This window comes from Protopterus annectens, chromosome 15.part0 (genome assembly GCF_019279795.1).
Source record: "Protopterus annectens isolate FY-2018-M chromosome 15.part0, PAN1.0, whole genome shotgun sequence".
Classification (NCBI taxonomy): Eukaryota; Metazoa; Chordata; order Ceratodontiformes; family Protopteridae; genus Protopterus; species Protopterus annectens.
The window spans coordinates 493,706,442-493,727,150 of NC_056749.1; the positions used below are offsets into that span (position 1 = coordinate 493,706,442).

A 20,709-nucleotide genomic window follows, 5' to 3' on the forward strand; every position below is an offset into this window, starting at 1 on the left:
CATACCTCATTGTTCCAAAATTCAAAATGCTGACCCTCCAGCAGCTTCTTCCCATGCTGGGCAAGGAGTCTTGGTTGGTGACTCTAGATCTCAAGGAGGCATACCTGCACGTCCCTATACGACCAGATTGCAGAAGACACCTCAAATTTCTTGCAGGATCAGAGCATTATCAATTCTCAGCATTGCCCTTTGGCTTATCTACTGCACCCAGAGCATTCACGAAATGCCTGGCATCAGTAATTGCTCATTGCAGGCTTCAGGGAATTCAAATTTACCCATACCTGGACGACTGCCTAATACAAGCGGACAACAAGGCAAAATTAACAAAAGATTTGGAAAATGTCATACAACTGTTGCAAGCCTTGGGATACACAGTCAACATGCAAAAGTCAAGACTAATACCATCCCAAAGGATAACATTCTTGGGTGCAGAACTGGATACATCAACTCAGATGGCTTTTCTCACAGAAGAAAAACAAAAGCAACTACCAGTCTACTTCATGACATTAACAACACAAACTCAGCTTACTGCAAGGAAAGTCCTGCAAGCCCTGGGTTACATGGCATCCTGCATAATATTGATTCCGCATGCCAGGCTGCATATGAGAAAGTTACAATGGTACCTAAGGAATGTATGGTCTCAACACAAGCACAGTCTAGAAGCCCAGATTCCAATAATTCCATGCCTGAAGCAAGAATTCCTGTGGTGGGCTCAGGCCTGTCATTTGAACAGAGGATTGCCTTTCCACAAACCTCATCCAAGCCAGACCATCACCACGGACGCCTCAGACCTAGGCTGGGGGGCACACATGGTGGACAAGTGTATACAAGGCCTATGGACCCAAGACCAGCTGAATCTACACATAAATCTAAAGGAGATGCTGGCAGTGAAACATGCGATCCAGGCTTTCAGACCACTCCTTCAACAGGGTCATCTGCTGATAAGGACGGACAATACCACAGTCATGTGGTACATCAACAAACAGGGAGGTACACATTCGTATCCTCTATGCCGGATGGCAATGGACCTGTGGAATGGGGCCCTGAATCTCAACATTCAACTTCAGGCCAGATTTGTACCAGGAAAAGAAAATTCTCTAGCAGACACCTTAAGCAGAACTACCACGGATGCTCACGAATGGATGCTGCATCCAGATATCTTCAAAGCCATAACAAAGAAATGGGGACTACCAGAGATAGACTTGTTCGCCTCCCCACACAACCACCAATTGAAGAAATTCTGCACAAGAGCATACCACCCACTTGCTTGGAGGGTGGACTCCCTTTCCTTCAGCTGGAAAAACCTGACAGCATATGCATTTCCACCTCTTCCTTTGATGTGCAAAGTTCTACTGAAGATCAGAGAGGATCAGCCAAGGGTAATCCTGATAGCTCCAGACTGGCCGAGGCAACATTGGTACCCGCTACTGAGAAGCATGTCTCGGGCACACGCATGGCCTCTTCCTCTATGTCCTTTACTTCTAACACAGAACAACTACAAGATCCTACATCCAAACTTGAAAACACTGCAACTAGCTGCTTGGAATATTGCATAAAACAAAATAACCCAGGTTTATCTCAGAGGGTTAAGGACATTATCCTGGAGGCACGCAGACCCTCCACAAGGAAAACTTATTCAGCCAAGTGGAAAAGATACCTCATTTGGAGTGCAGCAAAGGGAGAAAATGTCTCATTGGCAAGCATAGCACACATCCTGGAATATTTAGCAGAACTGTTCCACAATGGCCTGTCTTACTCTTCCATTAAGATTCATGCATCAGCAATTTCAGCAGAATACAACATGGATCCTCCTGTCTTCTCTCATCCTCTACTCAGGCAGTTCTTGAGAGGAATTAAAATGTAAAACCTCCAAGGAAACGACCTTTACCTACATGGGATCTCAACTTTGTGCTGGAAAAGTTAACACTACGCCCTTTTGAACCAGCAGCAACAGCAGAATTACAGTTCTTGTCTTGGAAAACTGCTTTCCTGCTAGCAATCACTTCAGCAAGAAGGGTATCTGAGTTACAGGCATTAATGGCAGTACAACCCTTCCTTATCTTCCATCAGGATAGAGTATCTGAGAACTAACCCTACCTTTATGCCAAAAGTGGTCTCCAGAGTATCATTGAACCAAGCGATTCATTTACCTACATTCTTCCCCAACCCACAGAACAGGGGGGAAAGACTGCTACATACCTTGGATGTGCACAGACAATTATGCTACTATCTGGACAGAACTAAGACCAGCAGAAAAACTGACCAGCTTCTGGTAGCATATGCAACAGGAATGCAAGGAAAAGCAATTTCAAAACAGACAGTCTCAAAATGGATAGGAAATTGCATTCGATTTTGTTACTCTTTTCATGGAAAGACAACTCCAGAAAATATCAGACCTCATTCCACAAGAGCTACAGCCACCACTACAGCTTTCCTACGAGGAGTGGCTACCAAAGACATTTTAGAAGCTGCTACTTGGAGCTCCGTGCATACATTTGCCAAGCATTATAATCTTCCCTTATACTCTAGATCCCGAGCAGGTTTTGCAACTGCTGTTTTGCAAGGGATCTTAACTACACCATCTTTATCTTAGTGCCTCCTCCCCCAGTTTGGCTATGGTATTCTACCCATATGTTAGGACTGCAGATGCATCCTTGAAGGACATAGTACAGTTTTGTACCTACCATAAATGTAGATGTCCGATAGGTATGCATCTGCAGTCAAGATTACCCACCCTCCTTCCCCTCTGTGGTATTCCTAGGGTATTTACCCCTCTTTTAGATAGCTGGGGGAATCTATTATGGTGTATTTGTTTGTATATATGTATATATATTTTTATATTGTTTGCTCTCTACTGTTTGGAATTATTTGCATTTAGGCGTCGGCTGATGCCTTTATACCCAATAAACAGCAGCTCTGACGGGTGAAGTGCGACATCAGCCGAGGCCAGACCCAGACTTTGGAATCCGGCCGACCGAAGGGCTGCCTGAGGCAGGACAACCCATATGTTAGGACTGCAGATGCATACCTATTGGACATCTACATTTATGGTAGGTACAAAACTTTACTTTCTTGGAGTTCTTTGTCTTCCTCTTTTATGGGAGGAATGTAGTTTATAGTTATTTTTAAATGTTGTAGAGACTATCTGAGGGGTCTGTTGACGAGCAAGGGGGGGGGGGTTGTCTGTAAGGGAGGTGGAGTCCGGCGAGTTGAAGTCTGGAGGATTTAGTCAGCAATGGATCAGAGTCTGATCCAATAACCCATAGGTTGAACCATATGGAGACAGACAACACATCTGTCATTATGGTAAGTACATAATTTTCATTTTTGTAATTGTAAAGAATTTTGCTTATGTTACTACAGAAAGAATCAGGACCCTTATGAACTTCATATTCTGAACATTATTGCTTTCTCTTGTGAGCTGCTCAATGCTGGTCTGATATTCTCTACTATCAAAACATATCTTGATAGTCATTTATTCCTGCCTACCTCTGGGTCTACCATTTTCTTCTCAGTTTGAGGTCAAATATTTTTGAAAAGCATCCTTCACATCAGAAGACCAACTGTGTGCTGGAGAAGCTTACTGTATCTCCTTTTGAACCTGCTGCATCTTATCCTCTAAAATATTGTACTTAGAAAATGGTACTGGTTACTTTTGACCCCTGCTAAAAGGATGTCAGAGCTGCAAGCATTTATGTCCATTGCATCCTTTCTCATTTTCCACAAGGGTAGGGTTGCTCTTCGAATGACCCCCTCCTTTATGGCTAATGAGATTTCTTTAAATCATACTATCAACTAGCCTACCTCATTTCCTTCTCCTCAGAGTAAATAAGAAAATCTTGCATTCCTTAGACTTGCATAGGCAGCTCAGATTTTGTTTAGATAAAACTAAATCTGTCAGAAAATGACCAGATTTTTAATTCTTTCCAGGACAACAATTTTGGGTCTTCTGTTTCCAAACAAACTATTTCTTGAAAAATGTATTTTAATTTGTGCTCTCTGCTCCTATGCTGTGCTGGATCCAAAGTCTTAAGACGCACAGTCTTGCTGTGCTGTTTACTGCTGAAATCAAAGTCACAGAGCTTTGCATGACTCCATCTGTAGTCTGTTTAAAGCACTACGCCTTTCAAATTGCACACTGATAAAGAAACATATTTTGCAGCTATAAGCACAGTTACGGATAACTTATTTTATAACAAACGACATGTGCTATTTCTGTCAGATTGTAGCATATATTTACAAAGTTTTCCTTCATTACAGATATGAATGATGACTTCTACAAAATACCTCTCTGTCCTTCTCTCACATAACTGAACTACTACACTTGCTATATAGAGTGCTAGTCACGCACATAGATTATTTCCTCTTAGTATGTTTTTCTGGCCTTCTGTGGAAAGTCACATCTATTGTCCTGTCAGCAGTTCTGCTGATGTGAAAATGCACGCAATCAGAATAACAGAAGAATGAAAGGAAACTTCTGTTCTGTTCCTACTGGAAAAACATCACATATTGCTGAATTTATAAAAAAGATGTCTGTTAATAGATATTTGTTCTGCAAACATGAGAAAATCATGTAATCCTTGTTTTCCAATTCTGATGCTGTGAACAGAAGCATGTCTGTTGTATAGTATGAATGCACATTTTAAACTCTATACATATATTCAAGCAAACTTTTTCTTTCAGCATATTTACAACAGAATTAATTTCAGCCTTATATTCATAACATCTAACATTTCTAACTGGATTCCTAAGGCTATTTCTTTGTTCTTTTTGTGGCAAATAACTTTGTTCCAGTTAAATCACATTCCACTAGAACTGCTGATTTTTTGACGCTTTCTTAAAAAGGTATGTAATCTAGATCTTTCCTTGAAGCAGCTACTTGGTCTTCTATTCACACTTTCACTAAACAGCTTAAGATTTATGTATTTTGTTGCAGTATTGCATTACTTCCTTCTTTCCCCCTTTTTCTTCTTCTTAGACTGAAGTGGGTTGTTTTTGCCCTCTCTCTTGACGTGATATGTATATTGTTGCCTCTACTTTTGTTGCAGTTCTTTGGTCTAGGGCAAGAAAGCCTTGAGGTATATTTTGGTCCTGTATATTCCTTATGTACCTTTGCTACCTACAGGATGAGATCATTATCTGACATGTGGCATGAGAGGACAGTACCAGGCACTGGTAAACTAGACAGACTTATGGCTGTCCTTGGCAGGATATCCCATTAGTTAGTAATACCAAAACCATGATCTGTCCGACACCTGCTGTTAAGATAAGTTCTTGCACAGCTCTACTTTCTCATTATTATGATTGATTTCATGCTGAGTTTTTCCTTGTGTTGATTTTTGTTGCTCTATTATTTGTTTTTATATTCTTAAGTTTGACTAATTGCAAGAGATTTATCAGCAAGGCATTAATTTCCACCAAATTAAGTTGGTTAGAAAGTCTGCGTTGATGGGTTTTATAAGGTATTCATTCATGTAGTCTTGCTGTATTTCTAAATAGTGAGAAGTATGAAATGTTAAACCCAAGAATGCATTATTTTAGTAAACGATGGTCATTTAGTAGTTGGTGTTGTCTTCTTGCCTTCAGCTGAAGAAAGTAGTAGTGGTGATGGTTTATGGGTGAACCGTGACCAAGCGTTGCAAACCCCAGTCATGATGCAAGCACCACAGTTAACATCCACAGTCATGAGGGAACCAAAAAGGTTGCGACCTGAAGATAGTTTTATTGGAGTCTATCCTCTACCGCCTGAACACCATCCTCCGCAGTTAGATTACAAGTAAGTAGTAGCTGTAATTTTTATGTACAATTTGCTTGTTTAAGTGAAATTTATATATTTATTTATTTTTTAATAGCACCCAGGTAGCATGGATGCTGGCTCAGAGACAGCATGAAGAAGCCAGGCAGCAGCAGGAAAGAGTTGCAATGAATTATGCCAAAATACGGTCCAACTTGCAGCATGCTATGTAAGTAGAACAGTCTGTGTTTTCTTGTATAGTGGATTCATTAGTAGTAGAGTAGTGCAGTGTTTTTATAGTGGGCATGTAAAGAGTGTTGCATTTTCTGTGATTGTAGTCACATAGTCTGTATTTTCTGAACAGTTTGACTAGAAAGACAGCGCTTTGGTTATGAACACCAGAGATGTTATAAATTGACAGATTATTTTTACAGGCTTTAGCTGTTTTTCTTCCCTCAGTCCTGTCATGCAGCATGTTCCTAATTCCAGTTATCTGGTTGATCCTTGATAAAACTTAATTTTTCCTAGCAAATGGTACCCTTAACAGAGTTGTAAAGAATTCTTCATTGTGATAGGATACAGTCAGAGAAGATGCATATGAAAGTTTTAGTGAATAGTCATATTGCGTGGGCAGGTCTAACAAGGAGTTAGAAGTGGGGCGGGTCTTCATCAATAGACTTGACCCTACTGTGAAACTCTTTCAAGCCTAAAATTCTGCCTTGTTCACTTTTCGTTCCTTAAGTGCTCCAGACTCTTTGATGTCTGCAGAGGAATCCTTATAAACAGTAGTGGATCCTCCCTTGTAAGTTAGTGTACCTTTCCAAAGAGAAAATCAGGAATTGGCAGTTTTACTGTACTTACCTTCCCCAACGTTCTGTAGCATAATTTAAGAAGGTTATGAACAGGTATCATCTATAACATCCTGTTGGTATGCTGCTCTTCCCCTGAGGGAGCTTTTCAAATGAAGGTGGTGTAGCACATTGCTATTTTGTCAGTTCACCGATGGAACAGGAAAAAACTAAGGCATCAAACTGAAAAACTTAATGGTAGAATTTGTACCATGATGCTTCCATCTTTTTTAAATAGTTTTGGTTAATTGGGAAATGTGCCCATGTTTCTTTTCTGGACTTAAACTGTTGTGTAGCTCCGTATGTATTAATTTGCTAAGGAATAGAGCTGATGACCCCAATCCTCCCCTAGTGCAAAACTTGACAGGTGCAGAGAGTCGAGGAGGATGTCCGCCTTCCTTTAACAATGGGAAATGAGAGAGACTTCATAGCATAGTTTCAAGTGTTTAGGTAAACAAGCAGAATATTCATGTTGGCCAGATGAAAATGTAGCACTCGCTCTGTCAGTTGCTTGGTGTGTTTCAACTACACAAACCCAGTTTCGCATAACAGGGTTACAGAAAGGTAAGTATTCAAAACATTTGCCAGGAGTTTTCTAAATTTTTCAGAATTTTGTTCCACTTTTAAGGGATTTTTCTAGAAAAGTTTTAAATGTGAATCCAGTTTTATGTTGTGTGTTTTTGGAACACCTTTTATTTTGACATAGCAAACCTTATTTCACAAATTAACTGGTGAAAGCACAAAGGCACAAAAGATACAAGAAGATGAAATTTATTAAGTGCGTTCGTCACGATTACAGTTGACTTCTTCAGAATGGTATAATCATATTTGAAACAATATATACTCTTAGTAAGCTCATTAACATAACTAATTAAGGTATATTCTCATATAAAAAGGCTCCAGTATAATAGCATATTTGACAAAAAACATCTAACGTACTATCTTGTTTTGTAAAAATCAACTATAAAACTTACACATTTAAGTATTCAATAATTTCACAATATATGTGTACAAAATAAACAAATGTATGTAGTGTTTATATTTTAAAAAACAAATAATTGCTTTTGATTCATATATTAATTCATTGTTTTACAGATATTAAAAATAATCTGCTTTTTGTTCTAAATAGCTGCTAAGGGATGCTATTTCATTAAGACCAGGAAAACACGTAGCATTAACCCTCAGCTGCCAAAGCAGTTGTTTATATTCTAAAAATAGGTCCAGTAGACCACCCCTTTCATCCATCTCCACCTGTTCCAACACCGCAAACTTAAAATGATGGTCTGGAAAATTAATAAGGTGTTTGGCCAATGCATTTTTGGTGTTTGCCTTAACTATATCAAAAATATGCTGATATACCTGCGATCTAAATGCGTTCTTGGTTTTCCCTGTATAATATACAGAACACATCTGGCAAACACCAATATTTACTACATTTTTTGTACCACAGTTGTTTTTCTGATTATAATTCACCCATCCATAATTTGCAGTGTGTACTTGATCCCCCCCTCTAAAATGTACTTGCATTGAGTGCAGTGCCCACATTTTGTCATCCTGCCCGTGTCAGTTTTATTCTTCTAATCTTTATTTTTCTCTAATAATATTTTTCAAACTTGTGTCTTTTATACACTACAATTGGGACATTGCCCAATCTGGCATTTATAAGCTCATCACTTGTTAATATAAACCAATTTTTTGCCAAAATGTCTCTAATCCATGGGAATTGTGGGTTATATGTCAAAATCAAAGCATTGCTGTAATTGCTACTATTACCAGTTGCCAGTTCACTTATTTCACAAATTCATGTGTTGTCAGCAGATAGACCTTGTACAATAAATTGCATCTTCTGTTTGAAAAGTAAGCAAGTTAGTCAAAACACGTACAGGCAAGTCAGGATGCTTCAGCAACATCATAAGAGAAGGAGCAGAAGAAAGAGACCTCATCTTACTCAGTGCTGGGGTGGGGGCACAAAAATAATTGTCATTGAATGTTTTCTACAACCACAAACACACGGATCCAGATACAGAGGTAGATCAGTCTTATTTCCTTGTCCATTGATCCCAAGGTTCATTGACTCTTTCAGGGAGCCTGCAGAGTACTTGCCAATGTTATCAACAGTAGCAAAGAACAGCCAGCACCAAATGTGAGAGGAAAAAGACTTAATAAATCAGTCGACAGACCGGTTTTGGTTTAGTCGCCTTTATCAATGTATAACAGTGACTGAAATTTACTCTATTTATATATAAAAGAAAATGAAGGGGCAAAATCAAAACCAACCAATCAGCAGCCACGTAACAAATGATCATTTAAGCCAGGTGGAGATAATCCACCCAGTCTCACAATCCAGGGTTTTTCTTTCTTGTTTAAAATATTATGCCAACCAGCCTTACAGTTCCTGTTCCCATATATTTTATCGATAAAGTAAAATTTAGTAGTGACATGACTAATAGTGTGCTTAAAAAGAGCATTTGTAGAGTGCTTATTCTTAATATTGCTAAGGTGATGTTCTTTGTGTTTCACTGTTGCAGTCATCACATTTGGGTTATCCCTGCCAGGGTAGTCCTCGGCCTGCCCGAATACCTGAGGCTTAGTATTTCTGCGTCAGTTGCTGTCGCTTCAGGACTGACGTCAGGTCGTCAGTAGTATAAAGTAAGGCCGTGGAGGCAGAAGCAGTTCGCACGAGTGCCGGTCAGCTGCTACCTGAGTTTTGTCTTCTGAATTGAAGCTGATGTCTTCTAAAGCTAAGTACCCCGTTGGGGATCCTTTTTTCTTGCACTAACTGATGTCAGAAAAAGTTAGCAATTGTCTCGCCTGTGTTAAGCAAATACCACACCGAGACTTTCATTGTTACTGCATCACTTGCTTAGGCCCAGACCACGATGTTCCCCACTGTCGCTTCTGTGCTTTTTTCAACACCAGGACTATGTCGTCAGGCCTTTATTGTTGCTAGATATTTTCGCTTACAGCCCTCGAATTCTAATATGACTTCGGTAAGCCATCCGACAGCAGATCTTCCGAAAAAACATAAAGATAAAGACAGACTGCACAGGTCCAAACCTACCGACGATGCTTCTGTTAAGCTAGTCGTCAGTTCTCCAGTCCTCAGTGACGCACTTTTGCAGCCCCTGATGCCCGCTTCTGTGGATTTACAAGCCACTACCAAGATCGTTTCGGAGTCCAGTGTGCCGCAGAACTCTTCTAAGACCAAGGATCTTGCAGTCATCTCTACCTTGGATGGGTCCGTAGCCGCTGAGCAGACTCCAGCTTCCGAGGAAGGCCTTCGCACTACAGATTCTCGACACAAACCAATTTCTTTTGTGACTACTGTTCTTTCGAAAACTATCGAGTTTCTTAGGGTCAGGTTACGAACCACACCCAAGAAACCGACTACCCAATCTCTGGCACCTGCTTCCTTGCCTCAGTCTCAAATGCTTAAAATGGCGGAAGACCTTATTCATGCTGATCAGGGGAAGCCAAACTACCTCTTCCAAAAGAAAAAGAGATCTGTCCCCTGTAGTTTTGTCTGAACAGGAGTCCGATGACTGTAATGCATTGGAGTATGAAGACATGCAACCCCTCTCTGCTTATGAGGATTCTGATGCAGAGGATTCCATTCCTTTTGCCTCTCCCTCTAGAGGATTTTTCCTTTGGGGAAACCCTTCACACCTTAAGGGAACATTTCCAATGGGAAAGCCAGGACTACCCTCAGTATAAAAAGAGACTCTGGGAATTCTTAGATCTTCCACAGCATAGACCCCTGGTCATCCCCCAGTCCTGGATGTTGTGGAGGATGTTTTTCTGGAATCCAATTTGACTCCTGACACCCTCCCACCTGCACCCAGAAAACCAGACCGGTATTAGAGTCCCTGACTCACACAAATTCCTTATTAAAAATCCTACTGAGTTCACCAAATAAAAATAGTCCGCTGTTCTGCCCAATAAAGGGATTTCCTCCAAACTCCAATGAACGTTTCCACCACCGATAGTGTTTAAAAAATGAATAAATTTATTGTAGAACAGTTAAAACGAAAAATAATCCACAATAAAGCAGCAAGCAACACCCGTAGTTCGTTTCCTAAATAGGCTATTGGATTAACAGCAAACTACACCATCACTCCGTCTTACAAATGAATTATTGGATTGAGCGTGCTTTCGTCCATAAGCTACTGGACTTCATCAGAATCTACATACTCCATTGAATTAAGCCCTTAAATACACATCTAAAGATATCAATTGTTCAATTAACATAATTAATTATTGATTGTGATTAACTTTTAAAGGTAAATGGTGTGGCAATTCATGTCTTATGTAGTGTTAGCTACTTAGAAATATGTGTATACAGCCCCAAAATTACTAATGTACGCACATGCAATAAATTAATGTTAATATTAATATTAAAAGTAGTAATAAAAATAAAAATAAACTAAGTTATATTACTACTTTCTATGATATCTAAAAAATGTTCCAGTAAGAATATGTTGGTATAATAAATATATTGTGTGCAATATTAAAATAAACATATGTCCTATACAAATAAATGTGTATAAATATAAATATATATATATATATATATATATATATATATATATATATATATATATATATATATATAGTTAAATAAATAAATAAATAAATAAATACACAACCTTTAGCGATACTAGTAGATACAAAGTTGAAACTATTTAACAAAGATTACCCTCACATTTTAATTGATTCCTGGGATTTTCTGAAGAAATTCAGTGAAATCCCATATCAGGATAGATATTTGTTCATAACCATTGATGTAAAAGACCTGTTTTCAGTTATACCTCATGATGTAGGACTTATATGGTTTGAGCAAATGTTGGTGGATTTCAGGTTTTTGGATAACAATGACTTCAGATTAGTTCTAGAAAGCATGGAGTTAGTATTTAAAAACAATTTTATTTACTTTCAAGGGGACATATACCATCAAAAGGACGGCGTGGCAATGGGGTCGGCGTGTGCACCCATATATGCTAACATAATAATGTTGTTCTGGGAATTGAATTTTGTGTTTAAATCGAATTACAAAGATTATATTGTTAACTATTTTCGATTTCTGGACGACATATTTATTATATGGGATGGCACGACCCAACAGGTAAAAGAATTTATTCAGTACATAAATAGCACCACGTCGTTCTTGAAGTTCACTTTTGAATTGACAATAGATCAAGTGAACTATTTGGATGTTACTATTAGTAAGAATAAAATTGATAAGAAATATAAATCCAGAATATACAGGAAAACTTGTTTTTCCAATTCATATGTCCATTTTGAGAGTGACCACCCCTTATTTCTGAAGAAAAATGTGGTGAAGGGGCAAATGATAAGAGCTTCTAGAATGACCAGTGATAGGGGAGAATTTTTGGAAGAAATGAGGATAATTTATAAATTATTTAGTGAAAGAGGGTACCCCGATGGTCTCATAAAGAAGGTTAAAAAAAGATGTTATGAAACAAAGAAACATTAGATATAAGCCACTTTTGCAAAATATCCCTATGACAAATACGAATGGAAATGAGTCCACTGGTATTACTACTAACAACAATGATGAAAGCACAGTGATTACCCATGTAAGAAATACACCCCGGTTGACATTAACCTATTTTTATGGTTTAGGATGGTTAAGAAAAGGGATTAATGAGGTTTGGAACATGTTTTCCAGAATGACCAATAAACCATCAATATTCCAACAACCATTAAAAATTTGTTACAGAAAGAACATAAATTTAAAGAAAATGTTAGAATTTAAGAAAAGCGCACACAATGAACAGGGAGCACGTAGTAAAGTAGGTACATTTAAGTGTGGGAGATGTGCGCAATGTTCTTTTTTGGCAGGAAGTAAGGAATTATGGTTAAAAAGTACAGGACATAAATTTAGAAGTAACAAATATTATAGTTGTTATACCATGGGGGTGGTATACCTTGCATACTGTTTGGACTGCTGGGCATACTATGTGGGGAAAACTGAAAGACAATTAAGACTGAGAATATATGAACATATGAGGGATATATCAAAGAAAAATGAAAAGAACGCTTTATACCGACATGTTAGTATGTGCAAAAATGCAAATATTAAGTTTTGGGTATTGGAAGAAGTAAAGGCCTGTGATAGAGGGGGAGACTGGGAAACATTCCTGGAATACAGGGAACTTATTTGGCAGATGAGATTAGATGCATGTTGCCATAAGGGCCTGAATGACCACTTATCTATAAAACCAGTGCTCAAAATGTTGGCCAGCAACCCAAAACAGAATATGTAAAAATTTTATTCAGTGGACTCGCTTATTGACAATTGTTAATTACTTTATCTTATTACCTCATTTTCCACATTTTATTGTATGCTATGTCATGTTATGTATTTTATAAACTTGGATTGTATATAACATTGATATTTTACACATATATATTTATACATATATTTATTTATTTAACTATATATATATATATATATATATATATATATATATATATATATATTTATACACATATTTATTTGTATAGGACATATGTTTATTTTAATATTGCACACAATATATTTATTATACCAACATATTCTTACTGGAACATTTTTTAGATATCATAGAAAGTAGTAATATAACTTAGTTTATTTTTATTTTTATTTTTATTACTATTTTTAATATTAATATTAACATTAATTTATTGCATGTGCGTACATTAGTAATTTTGGGGTTGTATACACATATTTCTAAGTAGCTAACACTACATAAGACATGAATTGCCACACCATTTACCTTTAAAAGTTAATCACAATCAATAATTAATTATGTTAATTGAACAATTGATATCTTTAGATGTGTATTTAAGGGCTTAATTCAATGGAGTATGTAGTTTCTGATGAAGTCCAGTAGCTTATGGACGAAAGCGCGCTCAATCCAATAATTCATTTGTAAGACGGAGTGATGGTGTAGTTTGCTGTTAATCCAATAGCCTATTTAGGAAACGAACTACGGGTGTTGCTTGCTGCTTTATTGTGGATTATTTTTCGTTTTAACTGTTCTACAATAAATTTATTCATTTTTTAAACACTATCGGTGGTGGAAACGTTCATTGGAGTTTGGAGGAAATCCCTTTATTGGGCAGAACAGCGGACTATTTTTATTTGGTGAACTTTGTGTTCGGAGGAGGTTTGTGTGTTTTGTGGTTACCAAAAATCCTACTGATCCTGAGGGAATTTCTCAAGGGCCTAAAGGAATTAAAGCAACCTCTGCTAAGAATCCCACCCCCTCAGATAGGGATTCCCGAGCACTAGACAGATGGGGTAAAAAAGTATACACCTCTGCTACTCTTGGCTATCGGAGCACTAAATTGTCAGTTCCATATGTTAAAATTTCAGCAACATACCCTGGAACTCCTCAAACAAAAAAAGTCTCCCTTTCCTGCTTGTGTAGAATCTAAAGAGTTACAAGAGTTAATGCATTCTGCAGGTCAAGTAACCAAACACACCTTGCACTGTGGCTTTGACACCATAGAAGCTTCTTGCAGGGCAGCAGTCACTGTTCTGTCTTCAGAAGGCATGCATGGCTTAAGGAACAGCCTTTGCCAGACCATGTTAAATCTAAATTGTTGGATGCCCCCTTGCACAAAGACAACTTATTTGGCACTACAGCAAAAGAGGTCTTAAAATGAATGGAAGAAAAAGCAAATTCTATGCAGACAGTTAAGGATTTCTTACAGGTCCAGCCACCCAAGTTCAGCAGGCATTGCCCCTCCATGCACTGGTCGTTTCCTGCTCCCACCAGGTCAGGTCAGCTCAGCCCAGACCCCGGGGAAACAGACCCCACAGACAGCAACCACAGGGGACGTAGAGATCTAAACAGTGGACTACCTCCACTAGAAAACCAGGGAGTTCTATGCCACCCCCTTATGGTAAGAACTCGCAGTGACTCTCCTCCCTCACCCCCTCTCTCTGCCCACCTCCACTTACCCCTAGGAGGAAAACTCTCCTTTCATGCAAACATCTGGGCCACCATTACCAACGACTGCTGGGTTCTCATCATACTGTCCCAAGGATACAAATTCTGTCCATACCCTTCCCAACTCCAAAAGGGTTCCCAGATCTACCTCAAAACCAGTGGGCAGAGGTGCAAAAACACGCCCTTTTCCTGCTCTCCATGAGGGCAGTAGAGCACGTTCCTGCAGAACAGAAAGGCCAAAGTTTCTACTCCAGACTTTTTCTAGTACCCAGGAAAGAGGGCACCTGGCATCCCATCCTCAATCTATCCATTCTAAACACCTTCCTGGTGATCCCAAAATTCAAAATGCTCACCCTCCAGCAGCTGCTACCCATGCTCTCCAAGGATGCTTGGCTAGCCACCCTAGACCTAAAGGAGGCCTACCTCCACATTCCTATCAGGGAATCATACATGAAGTATCTCTGTTTCAGGGCAGGATTTCAGCACTTTAAGTTCTCTGTGCTTCTGTTTGGCTTATCTGCTGCTCCCAGAGTTTTCAGGAAATGTCTGGCTCCGGCCATTGCCTTTTGCAGGCAAAGGAATATCCAGATTTACCCATACTTAGACTGCCTAATTCAGGCAGACAACCAGAAAAAGCTGCTCAAGCACCTGGCCTTTGTAAAGTCCCTACTAACCTCCCTGCTGGGGTACACAATCAACGAAAAGAAATCCAAACAGGTACCCACCCAAAGGATTATATTCCTGGGAGCAAGCCTGGACACAGCATCCCAGAATGACATTCTTTACATCAGAAAAGCAAACCTTCCTGACAGCTTACTTCTCTCAACTAGCCACCAGACCCCAAATATCTGCAAGGAAAATCCTGCAAGCTCTGGGGTTCATGGCATTTTGCGTTGTACTCATTCCATATGTCAGACTGTGTATGAGGAAACTTCAATGGTATCTAAAAAGCCTTTGGTGTCAACACTCTCAAGATCTGCATACTCTTATACCTATAATACCTTGCCTCAGAAAAGATTTTCTTTGGTGGGCAACAGCATGCTCCCTCAACCAAGGACTACCTTTCTCACCACCCAGACCCTCACTACAGACGAATCAGATTATCCCTGGGGTGCACACCTGGACGGCAGGTGCATACAGGGTCAGTGGAGTCCACAGCAAATCCATCTTCACATCAACCAGAAAGAGATGATAGCTGTCCAGCGCGCCTTGATAGCTTTCAAGCCCCTTCTTTCCCCAGGAGCTCTCCTGATAAAAACAGAGACAGCACAACTATGAATGTGGTACATCAACAAGCAGGAAGGGACTCAGTCCTACCCTCTACGCAGGCTGGCCATGAACTTTTGGCACACAGCCTCTGCCATGCAACTCCACCTGTTGGCACAATTCCTACCGGGTTCTTTCAACTCTCTGGCGGAGCACTTGAGCAGAAATCTTCTGGACCCACGAGTGACAGCTCAACAGAAGAATCTTCGCCCTAATAACTCAGATATGGGGCACCCAGAAGGTCTACCTCTTTGCCTCCGACACCAACCATCAGCTCGCAAATTCTGCACCAGGGAGCATTGCGGCATGGCTTGGAAAGTGGATGCCCTGTCCTTCCCCTGGGTTAATCTTATCAGTCTATGCCTTTCCTCCACTACTTCTCATCCCCTGGGTACTGCTCAAAATAAAGGAGGAAAAACCAAGGACAGTTCTTATAGCTCCAGACTGGCCTCACCAGTACTGGTACCCCTTCCTGAGCAGCCTGTCTCCTCTGCCACCTTGCCGTCTCCCTCAGATTCCAAACCTCCTGACCCAGAGGGAAGGGGAATTCACGCAACCACAATTGCAGACACTCAGTTTGGCAGCTTGGCTTATTCCCTAACCTCCGATCAATTTGCCAACCTCAGCAAACAGATTCTAGATATTATACGTGAGGCCAGATGTCCTAGCACTAGGAAATCTTATGCTGACAAATGGAAAAGATTCTGCACCTGGATTCATGCTAAGGGAGCCAATACTGCACAGTCCTCCCTCCCTCTCATCCTGGATTACTTAGCTGACCTGCTACACAGTGGACTGTCCTTTTTCTCTATTAAAATTCATGCCTCCGCTGTCTCTACTCATTTTTCCACTGAGCAGTCCCTTTTCTCACACCCTCTGATCAAACAGTTCCTAAGCTGAGCTAGCAACTTGATGCCACCCAGAAGAGCACCAACCCCAGCTTGGGACCTTAACTTTGTGTTGGAAAAGCTCCCCCTGCCCCCTTCGAACCTGCCTCTTCAGCAGAGCTAAAATTTCTCTCATGGAAGACAGTCTGGGTATTACTTCAGCCAGAAGGGTCTCAGAGTTGCAAGCAATCATGGCTGTGGAACCCTTCATCATCTTCCATGCTGAATCCCTCAGGACTAACGCATCCATCATGCCCAAGGTGGTGTCCAGTGTGGCTCTCAACCAATCCATTCATTTGCCGACCTTTTTCCCTCACCCGTAGAACAAGGGGGAAAGGATCCTGCACTCTCTAGATGTGCAAAGACAACTCAGATTCTACCAAGACAAGACTAAATCCTTTAGAAAGTCTGATCAATTGCTGGTTAGCTTTGTGCAGGGGCAGAGGGCAAAGCCATCTCCAAATGGATAGCACACTGCATCTATTTCTGCTAAAAACAACACAGAAAGCCTCCCTCCAAGGGGATCAGGACTCACTCCACCAGAGCAGCCTCCACCACTGCAGCTTTCCTCAGAGTATTCCCCACAAGGGACATCCTGGAGGCTGCCACCTGGACATCTGTTCACACCTTCACCAAACATTACTACCTGCCTATATTCTCCAAATCCAGGGCAGGGTTTGCCTGTGCAGTCTTGCAGGGCATCCTAGCCAGCCCCTAGTTTCCTTGACTGCCTCCACCCTTTTCCTCAGCTTTGGGAATCAAGCCAAATGTGATTACTGCAACAGTGAAACACGAAGAACATAGTACAGTTCTGTACACTTACCATAAATGTAGATGTTAGAGTGTATTCACTGTTGCTGTCCTGGTTTCCCTCCCTCCATCCCCCTCTTTTTTTATTCTCTTTCGTTACAAGGGACATGTTGGTATTTACTTTCTACTGGTGGGGTTCTTCCACCAGAACCTGGCTCCCACTTGGGGCTCCTGACAGGTTAGGGCAAGAAAAACTGATGTAATGGCGTCGGCTGCCTTACTTTATAGTACTGACGACCTGTCGTCAGTCCTGAAGCAACAGCAACTGACGCAGAAATACTAAGCCTCTGGTATTCGGGCCGGCAGAGGGCTAGCCTGGCAGGGATAACGCAAATGTGATGACTGCAACAGTGAATACACTCTAGCATCTACATTTATGGTTACTGTACACAAATGTACTTTCTGATGTATGTAACCTCGTAGGTCTTGACGTTTGACCCATATAAAATGCTGAGCATGTACAGACGGCAAGGTAGATAACCCAATCACTACTACAATTAGCAAAAATATTCATCTTAAAAATACGGGGTGTGTTCTTATTGGTGAATTCCTTGGTTTGATAAACATGTTTACAAAGTGAACAGTAGCCGCAAGGAAAACAACCAATTGCTTTACTACCATCCAGTGTACCTTGAATCAAATCAGTAGATGTTGAATTATGTTTGTAATGACTAAACTAGCTGCCCAGGGTTAAATTTCACTTTGTTGTTATTGATAAAATATATGGGAACAAGAATATTAAGGCTGGTTGGCATAATATTTTAAACAAGAAAGAAAAAGCTTGGATTGTGAGACTGGGTGAATTATTTCCACCTGGCTTAAATGATCATTTGTGACTTGGCTGCCAATTGGTTGGTTTTGAATTTGCCCCTTCATTTTCTTTTATATATAAGTGGTGTAAATTTCTATCACTGTTATACGTTGATAAAGGCCATTGGGCCATAACTGGTCTCTTGACTGTGATTTATTAAAAGTCTTTTTCCTCTCATGTTTGTTACTGGCTGCTGTTTGCTGTTTTTAAGTTTGCCTTTTGAGCCTTTGCACCAGCTGTCTGTGCAGAAGTATTGTGGTTTGAATGTTATCAACAGAGCATACTTTTCTGTATGCTGAGGAACCCTCGCTGGCTTCTTTGAGGATTATGAGGCCTGACCACTTGGTTTCACTGTGCCATCACTTCTGAAACTCTCCAAGTATCATGTAGTTAGTGGTAAGCCCAACTGGAAGTGTTTGACTTCAAGACCATCCCGTTCAGGCTAAATTGCTTCACCTATTGGGAAGGTTACTGTAGGGGTTGTATTGAGGGTGCTGTCAAAATCTTTATCAACACTGATTTCCCCAGTTGAGTCCTCCTTGGGTCATGGGGTTGCTCCAGAATCCTATTCATCTGTCTTTCTGGATCCTTGAGCTACTTGTCAGGTTCAAGGCAGCAAAACTAGTGCTCCTGCCTCGAGCTGTTTGTTTGTCTTCCCATAATGCCCTAGTGGATGAAAATACTTCTCTCATTTGCCATCATAGCATTCAAGTGTGAATTGTCCCTTTTGAAAAGCCAAGTGCTCCTCCCCAGTATTTTTCTCAGATTTTGACTAATGTGTTGTTCTCCTTGCAGGATTGCTATATTTTTAGACATTTGGTTGTCTTTGAGAAAACTATTGCTCTCGTTCCGTTTCCTTCAGCATCGTAAGGGCCCATTCCACTGGTGTCATTCTTTCAATTTAAATTGAAAGAAAATAATTCAGAGTTAAATTAAGGTAGTTAATCTTAGAATATAGTCATTATTCTTGGGTAATGTTAGCCTTAGTTAAGAGTATTGTAAGTTTTCCTAACTCCTATAGTTAGTTTCTGCCTCTCTCGTGTTTTGTACTTCACATTGGTTATTTATGTAGATTTTCCTTTTTAGTTTGTGTGCGCGCACATGCATTTTTTCTTACTAGAAATGGACAAAGAAAAAGATTCCGAAAGTGCTAGAAGTTTGTCCACAAGATTCCCTCCATTTCACCTATGCGTTCTTTATGGTCTGTTGGCAGTGGATCATCTTTCAGAGAAATCTTTCAGTTATAAAGGCTTTGGACATCATGTCCTTTCAGACAGAATACATTTAATAATCAAGGAACTGTTACTGCTTGATCCAGAGGCTGACCAGTCCAGGAAGGCTACTGAAAAGGAAAACGTGGTGAAAAACAAAGTAAAGGAAGGTGAAACCCGTAAGCAGAGGGCTCAGGATTCAGAACAGTCTTTGGCTGAAAAGGTCCAGAGAATTGAGTCGGCATGTGCTTCAACACTTGACACATTCTGGGATTTTGACTCCATCTATATCAGAGCTAGTCATCCTTGATAAATCGCCCAGGAGATTGCTAAGCTGGACTTCCTCAGAAAGGGAGTAGTCACACACATCCTCCTGTACTCCGTCTGCCTGTTATATGTCCCTTGGGTCTTACAGGAGGAGCTCAGAAGCCAATTTGAATTGTATAATACTGGCATTCCTGATAACAAGAACAGATATGGCCATTGTGTTATCCCCTTTTGTCTGAAGGATGGATAAGGCTGGCCCAGCACCTCCCATCTTAGCTCCTTCCGATGCACGTGTGTTTGCACCAGTGATTTTGGTGCAAAGTCTGGACCCAAAGTCTGTTTCCTTGGTACTGAGTGGCAATCTTGTCTTGGTCCCTAAGCGATTCAGTCTGATACACTCGACCCCAAGACTCATGGAGCAAAGTTTGTCTTCAGTGCTGTCTTTAGAGTTGTTTTGAACAACTCACTTTTTGGTGTCCGACATCAGCCTTTGAGACATTTCTGATCCCCTCCTTGAGGCCTTCCACCTTTTCAGTTTTGGGAATGTCCTTGCTGCTGCCCACCTCGGGAAGGGTGTACCAGGTCATGAAAATGGTCTCTCTGCATCCACGTGAGGTGGGTAATGCCTTTCAGGTCTTTTTCACCAAGAATGGGCCCATGGACTTCAATGCCGCCTCCACTACATGACTCCCTGTCTTCTTTGTATTAGACCCATCGTACATTCATGGATCAGAGCTGAGGGACTGCCTTCAGAAGCACTCCACAACTGCAGGATATGTCCTCTGACTAGTTGGATCCCATCTACCCCAGATTTTCCAAGAAACAGGATGTACAAAAAGAGACACATTGACTCCCTGGCAGACATCATCACTTCTTCAGACAGACTCTGAAGATCAAGAGGATCCCTCCCCTGG

At 40.4% G+C, this 20,709-nt stretch overlaps 1 protein-coding gene across 2 annotated transcripts in view; it reads left to right on the plus strand.

Moving 5' to 3' along the window:
- STAG2 (stromal antigen 2) overlaps window positions 1-20,709 on the plus strand; it is a 3,222,550-nt gene that overhangs the window by 2,877,406 nt on the left and 324,435 nt on the right. For both annotated transcript variants that reach the window (XM_044057319.1, XM_044057321.1), the window contains exons 29-30: window positions 5,587-5,776; window positions 5,853-5,963. In XM_044057319.1, the coding sequence (XP_043913254.1) occupies window positions 5,587-5,776; window positions 5,853-5,963 (301 nt within the window). The remainder of the gene's footprint in view (window positions 1-5,586; window positions 5,777-5,852; window positions 5,964-20,709) is intronic.